This window comes from Athene cunicularia, assembly GCF_003259725.1.
Source record: "Athene cunicularia isolate RWA chromosome 2 unlocalized genomic scaffold, athCun1 chr2_part1, whole genome shotgun sequence".
NCBI classification, from domain to species: Eukaryota; Metazoa; Chordata; class Aves; order Strigiformes; family Strigidae; genus Athene; species Athene cunicularia.
In genome coordinates this window covers 3604779-3617956 of record NW_020799095.1, presented here as the reverse complement: position 1 = coordinate 3617956, position 13178 = coordinate 3604779, and the positions used below count along the sequence as shown (strand labels likewise).

At 47.5% G+C, this 13178-nt stretch overlaps 2 protein-coding genes across 2 annotated transcripts in view; both read left to right on the top strand.

The window, feature by feature from the left end:
- The window catches only part of LOC113476825, a 52619-nt gene that overhangs the window by 36154 nt on the left and 3287 nt on the right, over nt 1-13178 (top strand). The window contains exons 21-25 of the mRNA XM_026842782.1: nt 672-755; nt 984-1319; nt 3157-3277; nt 10644-10825; nt 11962-12136. Coding sequence (XP_026698583.1) covers nt 672-755; nt 984-1319; nt 3157-3277; nt 10644-10825; nt 11962-12136 — 898 coding nt within the window. The remainder of the gene's footprint in view (nt 1-671; nt 756-983; nt 1320-3156; nt 3278-10643; nt 10826-11961; nt 12137-13178) is intronic.
- Nucleotides 357-6212, top strand: LOC113477092 (zinc finger protein 436-like). The gene is made up of 5 exons (XM_026843202.1): nt 357-573; nt 672-1319; nt 3157-3277; nt 4895-4981; nt 5204-6212. The coding sequence occupies exons 2-5, from the start codon at nt 951-953 to the stop codon at nt 5734-5736; spliced, it is 1110 nt and encodes a 369-aa protein (XP_026699003.1). The 5' UTR covers nt 357-573; nt 672-950; the 3' UTR covers nt 5737-6212.

Below are 13178 nucleotides of genomic sequence, written 5' to 3'. Positions count from 1 at the left end.
GTCTCCGGTGTCAGCTTCACAGAGCTCGGGTGTGGGCCCGGAAGGAAACAACCAACCTCGGCCAGCCCCGCCGGTGCAGGGGAGCGGCTGGCGAGTGGGTCCCCTGGGGCAGAGCTGCCCCATTTCTCCCTTCGTCCCATACCGGGGTGGGTGTTGGGAACCACTCGTGTGCCTAGAAGCGCAGGGTGGGGGTGAGGGTGGGTTGGTTTGGAGCAGCGTTCCCCGGGGTGCTCTGCAGAGCCCTTCGGGGTTCTTTTTCTGGGTGCACGCCCCGATAATTTCTATCATCATCCTTTCCTAACGGTGCCTCTTTGTGGGTTTTTCTCCTCTTCCCAACACGCCTGTCCAAAGATCTCTCCAACTGGCATCCTTGAGACCGGCCTATTCCAGCACGCAGCCAATACAGTGGGGAAATCCTTGTTCGGGATTTCCCCGCGTACAAACCCAAATCTTCAGGTCTTTAGAAGCTATTTAATTATGGTGCTTTAGTTGCTGCCTTCTGAATAACTCCGTGTTAAGCTTTGCTGTGGAGCCTGGGAGGATTCCTCATGGATACGCAAATTAGTAAAGCCCGTATGTCTGTGCACCTATCACAAGTTACTTTAAATGTAAATCTGCCTGTTAATGGTCCATTAAACTGAGCTTAAAGGTTTTTGTCTTCCCGATGGCAGGCTGGCTGGTGCTGTGACACAGGGAAGCTGTTTTTCTGTGAAAGGGGACCTGGCTTCTCCCCGTGTGCCGAAGACTCGCCTGCGGTGAGCTCCATGCCTCTGGCAGTGAATTTCAGGGCCGTGTTTCTCTTCTTCGTGACCTCAGCTTTTTCTGTCTTTCAAAACCATGGGGTTTCCTTGAGAAGTTTTGGCCTATTTACTACTGAAGTTGATTAGAAACTTTTTTCAACCTTCCTCCTGGCACGTTATTTTTTTGGATTTGTCCCTGTTTCTGGTTTTATGATGGTTTACTGCTCGGCGTTGAACTGCCAGAATGCCACCAGCGGGGTGTACAAGAACAGTACCGTTTCTTTCTATGGCTTTCCTTTACGAAATAAACCTCTCCTGAAGCAATGGATTCACAACATGGGCCGGGACATCGGGACACCCTCCAAGTATCAGCGACTGTGTTCGAATCATTTTGAGGACAGTTCTTTTGTAATTGACCCCTTCAAAATTAGGAAAAACAGACGCCTGCTGAAAGAAGCTGTTCCCAAAAAATTCATTTTGGGCGAAGATGGAAACTGGCTCGTTGGCACACCTCAAAGTTTCTGTGGTAGGATGAGTAATAAAATGCGAAAACGAATCCGGAATCCTGAGCACTTGAGGGTAATTAAGATGTTTGCTCTTGTATTTCCCTTAAAGGAAAATTTGTACTTAAAGGAAGCTGCAATCCGTGACACAGGTTGTGCAGCAGTAAAATGTTGCCATCGAAAGCAGTGGCTTTCGTTTTTCTCCCTGTTATTGCGTGGAGTGTGGAGGTGGCACTGGGGGGAGGTCGGTGACTGGGGAAATTAAAGGCATTGTGATGTAATTCGTGCCCAAATTCCAATTTTCTCCCTAAACGTTAGGGAGAAAAAAAAAATCTCCTATTTGTTAGAAATGTAGCCCCACTTTGCGCTGCGAAGTGCATTTGCTCCCTGAAGACCTCTATTTGTACATGACAGTTCTCATGCTTGGAAAAATTTTCCTTTGGAGTCACTGAGGTGATTTGTCAGTGGCGGGAGTGCCCAAGGTGTGGGTGTTTGGTGAGACAAAGGCTTAACTTCTGCTCAGCCTTCTCCCCTGTGTAATTTGGATCGCTGTTCCGTCGAGTGACAAATTCACAAAACTTAATTATTTCTCATGACAGCAGATTTGTACAATTGAGTTTGTACATGAGGCAAGCTGCAAAGCGTCTGAACCAGTGAGCTGTGCATTAGATTGAAAGGGAAATTAGAACATACTCAAAGGCAAGCACGTATAAACACGTTATTCTGTAGATACAGAGTATGTACACAGTACCTACGTCTACATTGCAAAATAATGCAGTCCTCATCTCTTGGTATTCCCAGGGCGTAATTATTCGTTTGTGTTAACTTTTATTAGGGAAGAATTCTCACAGCTAGATCTGTCAGGCTGTGGCACTGCCTCGGGGCTTGTTTAAAAATACACTCTGGAGTATTTTCTGGTTTTCAGTGAGAGGAAGAGCCAAATTCCATGATGGGGCTGCCTATCAATACAGATTTTATTATTATTATTATTATTATTATTATTATTATTATTATTATTATTATTATTATTATTATAATTATTATTATTATTATTATAATTATTATTATTATTATTATTATTATTATTATTATTATTATTATTATTATTATTATTATTATTATTATTATTATTATTATTATTATTATTATTATTATTATTATTATTATTATTATTATTATTATTATTATTATTATTATTATTATTATTATTATTATTATTATTATTATTATTATTATTATTATTATTATTATTATTATTATTATTATTATTATTATTATTATTATTATTATTATTATTATTATTATTATTATTATTATTATTATTATTATTATTATTATTATTATTATTATTATTATTATTATTATTATTATTATTATTATTATTATTATTATTATTATTATTATTATTATTATTATTATTATTATTATTATTATTATTATTATTATTATTATTATTATTATTATTATTATTATTATTATTATTATTATTATTATTATTATTATTATTATTATTATTATTATTATTATTATTATTATTATTATTATTATTATTATTATTATTATTATTATTTTTTTTATTATTATTATTATTATTATTATTATTATTATTATTATTATTATTATTATTATTATTATTATTATTATTATTATTATAATAATTATTATTATTATTATTATTATTACTTTTTCACCCAGTCGTTACAGGAGTCATTGTTTCAATTGAGTCACGTTATTTTCAAGTAATTTTACCCATTCTGAGCTACTTTTATTTCTGCAGAAATACTAGTGGAAGATTCTCGCACAGTGGGCGTTGCTATAAACAGTTGGCTGCTTGTTTAGTACAGTTTGAAAAAGAGGCTTTTCAGGGGTGTACAACTCGCCGACAGCACTGACTACTGAACTTTTTGTTTTAGGTCCCTGGGACGTTTGATAACGCTGCAGCATGTACGGGGAAGGACGTGGAAGATTGGCAGGAAGAATTTTACAAGAAACTGATAAAGGAGAATCATGAATCTTTAACCACGTTGAGTAAAGGTTAGTTTTCCTTTTCTGGCTGAAGGCTAATGGATCTGTGCTGTTTCTGGCCAGGCTCTTGTCTAACAGTCACTCCTCAGATCCCTTCGTTTGTAGTGATTTAATCTTTAGACACGTGTGAATCTCTGTGAGAGGAGCTGAGCTCCACAAGATTTTCTTTAAAGACTGAAGGACAGTCAGAGCTGCTGCCTCCCCGTGTCAGGTGCTCGGTCTGTGCCTGTGGGTGTTCTCTCTTCTGCACGAAGAACGGAGTGGGAAAGGGTCTCTCCCCTGGCAGAGGGGTTTAGGTTCTCAGAGGGTGTCCCAGGTAGCATACATGCAGCTAAAACAAGTCGGGAAAAGGTTTAGAGACACGAGCTGAGTGGCTGCAGCGACATACGGTGTCATGCATCCCGTGGGCTTGTTAATTATAGTTAAGTTGTGAGTTTTTTCATCATGGCCAGATCCTGATGTAGGTTGGGTTTTGTGATTCGCTCAAGAGTACTGAACTCTTCTGGTGCAAAAGTAGTTAAATAACACGAATGATACCTAGAAAATGAAGAAGTCTTATTGCTTAGTTTTAAGTGCCCAACTGTACCTTTGTTTGAAGTCAGTTTTTTTCAGGTTTGCAGCTGTGAGCCCTCAGTGGCTCCTCAGCTTTCAGGTGATTCCTTGGATTAACAGGGGCTAAAAGGGCTTTTGCTTGTCATCTGGACTGGAGGAGCAGAAATGCTGCAAACTCCAGGAGCCTCAGTTGTCACCTACTCCAGTTTGTGCTTTGTGACGCTCTTCAGTTCTGTTTAAGAAGCGCTGATTTAGCCTAACCTCATTCTGTTGCTACTTCTGCACCCTCCAGTTTGAAATTGCATGAAATAATGAGACAACGAGACAATCTAATTCCACTTTTTTAAAAAAATACTTACCTTCTGTTTTTCACAGTAGAAAAGCTAGAGTCTGCAGACAGCTGCCTCTATTTTTTGTATAGCTCTGATCTGTTAAAAAAGTTTGTGCTGTGCCTTGCACGAGGAGGGATTAGCTGGGGGAAAATAAGTTTGTGTATCAGAAAGGCAGTTAGGGCTGAATCAGAACACGCAGCGCCAGGCAGCTGAGTTAGGCTTTTATGGCTGTAATCAGTTCGAGACCTTCCACCTCTGAGCATTTTCAAGCTTTTGGATGTAATTACTGGAGTATTTTAAAAATTGGAAAACAGACATTTCTTGCCTGCTTCCCAGCCATCCTCCCCTAGATGACAGAGCAGCTGTGTGTGCTGTTACCACTTTGCTGGACCTTTCCCTGGAGTAAAAGAGACAGTGGATTATGCAGGTATTTGTTAGAAAAGAGCATCACAGAGTCTTTTCTTATAGGAACAGCTAGAAAAATGTTGTTCTTTGAGGAAGGAAAAGGCAGTGTTTTTCATGTAAATTAACAAAAATGAGCCATGTTACAAAGCAAGGGTATAAATATGAACTGCAGGGCTTGGAGAAGTGCAGTGGACAGGCTGACACCAGGCTGTCTTTGTGCAACATATCCTTTATCTACATCAACAGGATTAAAGTAGGTCAGGAAATATCTTTGTGATAATGGGGAAAAAATCGGAGGAAAATAACCCATCATTTCCATGTTCTGTTCCTTGTGCAGACTGTCCTGTTCCCAAGAGCAGTATCCAGTATCCAGGAGCCCTGCATGTCAAGGAGGAAAGGGAGATTCCTGCAAGTCTTAACACAGGTGTGTGGTGGCCCAAAACTTGTCAGAAATTCAGCTGGAAACACGTTGAAACTGCACGGGCTTTGTGGGATTGCAGGGAGGGGGGGTTCTAGTGCATCCCTTCTTTTTTACCCCTAACTCGTTTCCCTTGTACGGATGTAGCCACGGTGAATGGGGAATTGTTGTTCTTAGGAGATCTGTGTTATATCGCATCAGATAAAGGGAATGTTTGGAATCTTCCAGGCTGTGGTGGTGCTGTCATCGGATCTGAGCTGCAGACTCACACATGGAGTGCAGAAAATACAGAACCACGGGGATCATTCTCAGGAGGATCCCTAGACCTGAACGGGCAAATTTCGGACAAGAGGGTGACATCTAAGAGTCACCTGAATTCAGCAAGGCATCAGGCATATCGCATGGGAAACAGAAAAGGTAACAGCTTTCGTGAGGAAGAAGAACCCGATGAATTCAAAGAGATCCTTTTGTATCAGCAAAGCCATGCAAGAGAAAGACTCTATCTGTGCATGGAATGTCACAAGTCTTTTAAGCTGAAAAACAGATTTTGGAAACATCAGCAAAATCACGGCATAAAGAGTCACGTAACATCATACATCTGCACGGAATGCGGCAAAAACTTTGGTCGCTACACAGATGTGATTCGCCACCAGAAGACTCACACGGGGGACAAGCACTACAAGTGTATGCTGTGTGTAAAAAGCTTCCTGGAAATAGCGAGACTCGCTAATCACCTGCAAACTCATAACATATACCTGTAGTCACTCTGCCAGAAACTTTCCTGGGATAATTTTTTTCCATTTGGTTATCAAAAAAAAAAAAACCAAACCCCAAAAAACAAACCCCTTCTCCATCCAGAGGGCTGATAGCCATTAGTAAATTGAATTGAGTTCAAACTGGAAGGCAGTCTGGTTGGTGCCAGCTTCATAGTCATTGATTAGGACCTGATTTTAATTAGCAGCTAGATGATGTGTATCTAAGAGAAGGAGTTGTATAGAGCAGCACTGAGAGTACCAAAAACCTTATTAAAAAAAACTTCTGGCGCACCGAACGGCACATGCTAGGGACTATCTGTATCAACACAGAAAAATGCTGGAAGTTTTTTCAGGTGTGAGAAAACTGAGAAAATGTCACGATGGGAACAGGATTGCCCGCAGAGCTGGAAGCACGAAATGCAGCTTCTGAGACTCTAGGTTAAGGTGAATGGCTGGGTTTGATGTTTAAAAAAAAAAAAAAAGTTGAGCAGTTAGTTACAGTCATAGGACAGCAGTGGTGGCAGTGAAAGCACTGTCGAAATAACGACCAGCACCAGTTGCTTCAAACATCTGTTTAATTTGTTAAGATTCTGGGAAAGAGCGTGGGTCTATTTTTAATGGATGTGCAAAGTACAGGTAATGTGACAAGGTGAAGAGGTGGCTTCAGCTGCAGGGACAAGATGAGCAGCCAGGAGGGGACTCCTGCAGGGACAGTGTTTGTAGATCATTCCTCTCCACAGGCTGTTGATATTCAGCATTTTTTTGCTTATTCCAGTTGAATGCAAAGATTTTAAAAGTCATGTTACCTGCTTAGTGGGTAAGGTTGTTGTCCTCAGCCTCCCGGTAGGAGCAGCAGAGCAAGAGCCAGCTGGTGCTGCCATGGAGTTGGGTGGCTTCTGAAGGGCCCTGGGGGAATACGCTTGGCCCCAGGGATCCCTGCCCATCTCAAATACAGGAGAGAACTCTTTTTATCATTATTTCCTTCTCAGAATGACAGGGCAACTGAGTGCACCCTCATTGAGTTTGCCAAGCTGTGTGGCGTGGTCAGTGGAGACAGTTAAAAGGCAGAAAGCCTCATGGGTAGCGTGGCTGTCCAAAGTGATGGTGGTGTCCTGAAAATGCCAAGTGAATCTTAAAACAACAAAATTAAGCAAAAAAGTTGAAGAGGGTCAGTGATAAAACAAGGTGCCTCCCACGTGAGAAGCATCAGGTTAGCTCCACGGTGAGGGCCAACAGCTGCCAGGGTTGTGATTGCTGCAAGGCACAGTCCCTGCTCCTGTTTTTACAGCAAAAGTTCAGATGTGCATGGAAAAAACAGAGTCTGACCCCACTGAAACCACTCGTGTCCTGAGAAATGAGCGGCAGAACCGGGAGGTGACACTTTACCTGTGATTTGGTGGGAAGTTTTGTGTCAGTTTTTCTCTGGCCACCAAGCAGGTGGATTTCTCCCAACATCCCAAAACTCGGTGCACATGTTGAGAGAAAGGTAATGTCTTACAGTGTCTCACCCCGCCAGCTCAGTGAGGTATTCTCTGCTTAGGGTATTAAAAAGCACAGAGGTATTAATGCAGAGTTCCAGCTTAAAAAAATACAAGTTTTGTTGGTTTTGTTTCTAATACAAATCCTCCATCTCCTGCCACTGATGCCAGTAGGAATTTTGCCTTCATTGAGCTTAGCCCAGAATGATTAAACAAATAATTTATGTGCGGGAGTAATCGTTCCCTCCACTGTTAGAAACTTCAAAAAATAGTTATTTCTGAAGGTGTATTTAAACACTGTGTTTCCAGTCTCCGTGGAAAAATAACACTAAAAGGTAAAAAATCTAATTAAAGATTTATGCCCAGCACTATGGGATGTGAAACATTAATGCAGAGAGGTGACTCGGGGCGTTGCTGTTCCTTCTCTATCCAAGGAGCAAAACACCCCGTTTTCAAGAAGACTTGTACGATGCCCCTCCCATGGGTCCACTTTTAGGGGACAGTGCATCTTTTTTTTGGTGTGTTTTGTTAGGATGCAGCCTTGTCCCCCTTGTCACTGAACCTAAATAACCCACATGAAGAATGTGCTGCTTAAATTTAAAAAGGGAGGGGAAAAAAAGAAAAGAGCAGCAGCAGGTACAGTGTCAGCACAGCGAGAGAAACGGTTATTCCAGCCCAAAGCTTAGGCTAAGGGAGAACAGAACAAACCTGACTGAAATGGGGTAAAAATGGGGGAAATTCTTTAGTGTCTGCTGGGGTTCTTGGCAAGTCGAGGTGGGAAACGGGTAGAAGGGTTGTAGAAACTCATCATTCCTTGCCCAAGTCTTTGCTCAGGAAGATGCACAGGAATTGTGAGATTCTCTCAGTTCCTCGGGGAAACTGTCTCCGTTCTCCTGTAGCAAGGGAGAGTTAAGAGTTGGGGTTTTTTTTTAGAGAATGTTATTTTAGTAAGAAATCTGGGCTGAGAATCCCTGCGCTTGCCTTGAGAAATAATTTTCATACATTGGCAAGTACAAGAAACTGCATAAACTCTTGGGTTTGTGCGGGCAGAGGGCAAAAAGCCAGATCTCTAGCAAGATAGGTTTCCTTTAGAGAAAATTTCCAACGCGTTTGTTTATTTTTTTTTAAATCTTCAGGTTACGTTTAATCTGCAAATGTAAAGCTGGCCCTGCTGTATACCACCTTGTCATGAGTAGCGGTGACAAACACATCTGAGAATAAAAAATGTTTAGTTTTGAGAGCCCCTATGTTCCCAAAATGATAAAAAACAAGGCCAGGATGCAGCATGTGAGGCTTTACTGCCCTTTCTCTTTTAATTGCATTTTATGTGTTGCTGTTTGAAGTGTCCTCTCCCATTCTGTTTGCAACCTGAGAGGTCTGGCATTTCATGATTAACGTTCATAAAAAGATTATTTCTTGTTACATTTCTCTGCATTTGTGTCTCTTTTCGCTCACCCCTTTCAGATGAAGGCTCTCATCCTGTGCCATCGATGGGTGCCTCGTGGGCTGTGGGTGCTGCCGTGATGCAAATAAACCCAGAATTACATACACTGAGGTTTTGTACAAGTGCTTTCAGGGAAGATACTGTCTTCCCTTCTCCACGTGGCATTTTTAGTGAAAGCAATGGAAAAAAGAACCCATTACCCAGAACATTCCACCAGCTTTTTAGGGGGGGGTGGACCTTACCTTGTTTATTGTGTGTAATTTGTAGTCTATCCTATCCTGGCCCAAGTGGATCTGGGCTGTGCCCACATGATGTGTAGCCCAGGCACTTCCAGTTGCCCCAGTTTGGAGGCAGAACTGGAAATTTTTTTGCAGAGGTGCCTGGGAGACATGGAGTGAAATGGGTAAACAGCGGGTTTAAAGCCAAGGGTGGTTCTTGATGCAGGGGTTGGTTATGCTGGTGGCATCTGTGCAGCAAGATGCTGCAGGTACAGGGACTCGATGCTGGTTCAGAATCGGCTCAATAAATTCCCAGAAGGAAAAAAAAATATAGAAACTTTTAAATGCAGAGATGCTGCTTCTGGTTCAGGTGATGCCTGAGCTGCTCCTGGGCAGGTCTGAGCCCCCCGCCCTGGATCTTGGATCTGAATTGGTGCCGTGGGTCTGGTGGAGTCTGATTCTCGTGGGACCATCCTGGGGTCGGGACGTTGTGGGGAGCGCACGGCAGCATGGACGGGCTTTGTGGGTGCAGTCCGGTGGTCTGTGGCAGCAAGCGGGCAGCTCTTAAGCTCTCAACCCCAAAACAGGCCAAATTTGCCCCATCCTGGAGCGATGTGCTGAGGCCAACTGGGGGAAGTTTAACTAAGGGCAAATGCCAGGGGCCGCCCTTGGGCCACAACAACCCCCAGCAGCGCTACAAGCTTGGGGAGGAGTGGCTGGAGAGCTGCCAGTCAGAGAGGGACCTGGGGGGATTAATAATGAGCCAGCAGTGTGCCCAGGGGGCCAAGGAGGCCAATGGCATCCTGGCTTGTGTCAGCACCGGCATGGCCAGCAGGGACAGGGAAGGGATCTGAGCCCTGTGCTCAGCACCAGTGAAGCCGCACCTCGATGAGTGGGTTCAGTGTTGGGCCCCTCACCCCAAAAAGGCCATTGAATGACTCGAGCGTGTCCAGAGAAGGGCAACGGAGCTGGTGCAGGGTCTAGAGCACAGGTCTGATGGGAGCGGCTGAGGGAACTGGGGGGGGTTCAGTCTGGAGAAGAGGAGGCTGAGGGGAGACCTCCTGGCCCTCTGCAACTCCCTGCCAGGAGGGTGCAGAGAGGGGGGATGAGTCTCTGGAGCCAAGGACCCAGCGCCAGGCCCAGAGGGAATGGCCTCAAGCTGCCCAGGGCAGGGTCAGGCTGGCTCTGAGGAAGGATTTCTTTGCAGAAGGGGCTGTTGGGTGTTGGAATGGGCTGCCCAGGGCAGGGGGGAGTCCCCGAGATCCCTGGAGGGGTTGAAGAGTCGGGCTGACCCAGCGCTGAGGGATCTGGTGGAGTTGGGAATGGTCAGGGGGAGGTTCATGGTTGGGCTGGAGGAGCTTCAGGGTCTCTTCCAACCCGGATGATTCTGTGGCTCGGTGATCTTGGAGTTGCTCAAGATGCTGCAGCATGGGACGAGGTGTCACAGCCCCCTCCTTGGCTGGGCTGCAGCTCCTCCATCCCCTGGATCCCGTGGGATGCACCCTGCACCCCTAGCTCTTCCCGAGGGCCAAAGCCACTGCTCAGACCACGCTTTCCATTCCCCACAGTCACAAAGAGCCGGGTTTTTAGCAAATGCTGTCCTGGGTGGATCCAAACTTCCCTTGGAGGGGGTTGGCATTCCCGAGGAAATACTACCTGCGTGGTTCGGGACATTTGAAAAATCTCAGGGATCAAGCAAACCCTGTCTGAGGTGACACCAGCTGAGAAGTAAAATCCCCCAAGTCCTAGCAGATATTTTATATTTCCTCCCAGGGTCCCCAACTCCTCGTCTGCTCCGGCAGTGGAGGAACCAGCTCCGGGAGTCTCAGACCCTGGGTGAGCCCCGTGGGCAGCACTGCCGGCTGCTCCTGCCTTTGGATCAAACCTGCGGTTTTACCACAGCAGTCACCTCAAATCTCACCAAAGCCGTGTGCCAGCAAGAGGGCTTGTGGGAGGTGAGAGGGTCCCCGTGTGTCCCCCCCCTTCCAGGGACAGCCATGCCCTTTGGCAGGAGCTGTCTCCTTCCCACCCAGAGCTGCTGGGTGCTAGGGGGTGGTTGGGAGCAAAAAAACCCACTAAACGTGGTTTTCTTTAAAAAAAAAAACAACAAACGGTTCCCATCGTCAAAAAGCATCCCCTGGAGCCCTACCCTGGGCCTGGTGGCTTTGCCAGAGGGGTGGGGGGTGGGGGGTGTTTGGGACCGGGGCGGAGGCAGCAGCTCTGCCTGCCCAAACTGGGTTGGTTTTTTTATTTTATTTTTTTTTTTCCCAAAGATCATCTTTTCCCACCCCCTCCCTTTAATTACAGAGAGAGAACGAGCTCCTCTAAAAGCTGCTTCCAGCGCATCGCTGTGGGATCTCTGTCCTGCCCCCCCCATCCATTCCCCACCCCACCCTCCCCCGATTTGGGGGAGCTCCCAGACCCCGTGGGGCATCACAGCTCACGCCTTGGGGTGACCCTCATACCCTGGGGACACCCCTGTCCCCACACACCCCACCACCACCCCCAGCCCGGGGTGGTGGGTGCCAGCGGCTGCGGGAGCCCCCGAGGTGATGCACCATGGGGCAGGGGGGCTCAGGTGTCTTGGGGTGGGGGGTCCCAGCTGGAGGGGATGCAAGGCTGGAGGGGACGCGGGAGCGATCGCAAACGAAATGGCTGCTCAGGCTCCCGTGACGCCTGCTCAGCCCGTTAACCCTTCTCGTCCCGCTGCCCTCTCTGCGGCCGTCCGGGTGCCCGTCGGGCAGAGGGGACCCCCCCCCGCCATGGCCCAGGGACCCTGGGGCTCCTTTCCCAGGAGGGGTCGGTGAGGGCAGGATGGTTTTCCCTGCTCTGACACCGGCACCAGCCCCTGGTGCCGTTCGACCGTAGGGTCCCAGGGTTGGGGGAGCGTTCGGGGGCTCCCCGACCCCAGCACATCCCACGCGGGAGTGTTCCGTCGGTCTCGGGCCAGGATGGGGGTCCCGGTGCTCGCGGCCCTCCAGTGTCACCGGGTGGGAGAAGGGGGGGTGAGGAGACACCACCTGCCCCAGCCCTGAGCCCTTTGGACTCAGGGCACCCACTGGGGTCGTGCTGGGGCTGATACTGGTGCCAGTGCCGGCGCTGGGGCCAGGTGCTGGTGGTGATGCTGGTGCCAATGTCGATGCTGGTGTCAGCGCCAACGCTGGTGCTGATGGCAGTGCCGGAGCTTGGTGCCAGTGCCAATCCCAGTGCCGACGCTGGTGCTGGTGCTGGTGGCGATACTAGTGCGGACACTGGTGCTGATACCGGTGCTGGGGCTTGGTACCGGTTCTGTTGCCAGTGCCAGCGCTGATACTGGTGCTGACACTGGTGCCAATACTAGTGCTAGGGCTTGGTACTGGTGCTGGTGCCAATAGCAGTGCCAACACTGATGCTGATACTGGTGCTGATGCCAGTGCTGGGTCTTGGTACCAGTTCTGGTGCCAGTGCTGATGTTGATGCTGATACTGGTGCTGACACTGGTGTTGCTGCTGCCGATACTGGTGCTGGGGCTTGGTATTGGTGCTGGTACCGATGCCAGTGCTGATACTGGTGCCAGTACTGGTGCTGGGGCTTGGTATTGGTGCTAGTGCCAATACTGATGCCGATGCTGGGGCAAGGTACTGGTGCTGGTGCCAACACCAGTGCTGACACTGGTTGCTGATGCTGATACTGGTGCTGGTGCTGATGTTGGTGCCAATACTGGTGTTGGGGCTTGGTATTGGTGCTGGTGCCAATACCAGTGCAGACACTGGTGATGATGCTGATACTGGTGCTGATACCGGTGCGGGGGTCTTGGTACCAGTTCTGGTGCCAGTGCTGGTGTTGATGCTGATACTGGTGTTGCTGGTGCCGGTGCCAATACTGGTGCTGAGGCTTGGTACTGGTGCTGGTGCCCATACTGGTGCTGTCACTGGTGCTGATCCTGGTGCTGGTGCTTGGTACTGGTTCTGGTGCCAGTGCTGGTGCCGATGCCAGTGCTGATACTGGTGCCAGTACTGGTGCTGGGGCTTGGTATTGGTGCTGGTGCCAATACCAGTGCTGACACTGGTGCTGGGGCTCAGTGCCCGTTCTGGTGCCGGCACTGGTGCTGATGACGATACCAGTGCTGACACTGGTGCTAATGCTGGTGCCGATACTGGTGCTGGGGCTCGGTACCGGTGCTGGTGCCGACACCGGTGCTGATGCTGATACTGGTGCTGCTCCCGGTGCTGGGGCTCGGTGCCGGTTCTGGTGCCGGTGCCGACGCCGGTTGCCGGGGCTGATGCCGGTGCCGGGGCTGATGCCGGTGCCGGGGCGGCGGGGGCTGCC

What these genes read in the sequence shown, in the direction of transcription:
- LOC113477092 (XM_026843202.1), top strand. Translation starts at nt 951, where the DNA reads ATGATGGTTTACTGCTCGGCGTTGAACTGCCAGAATGCCACCAGCGGG. An exon ending in GGAATCCTGAGCACTTGAGG is followed by an intron (nt 1,320 to 3,156) that starts GTAATTAAGATG and finishes TTTTTGTTTTAG; the next exon opens with GTCCCTGGGACGTTTGATAA. An exon ending in TCCTGCAAGTCTTAACACAG is followed by an intron (nt 4,982 to 5,203) that starts GTGTGTGGTGGC and finishes GGAATCTTCCAG; the next exon opens with GCTGTGGTGGTGCTGTCATC.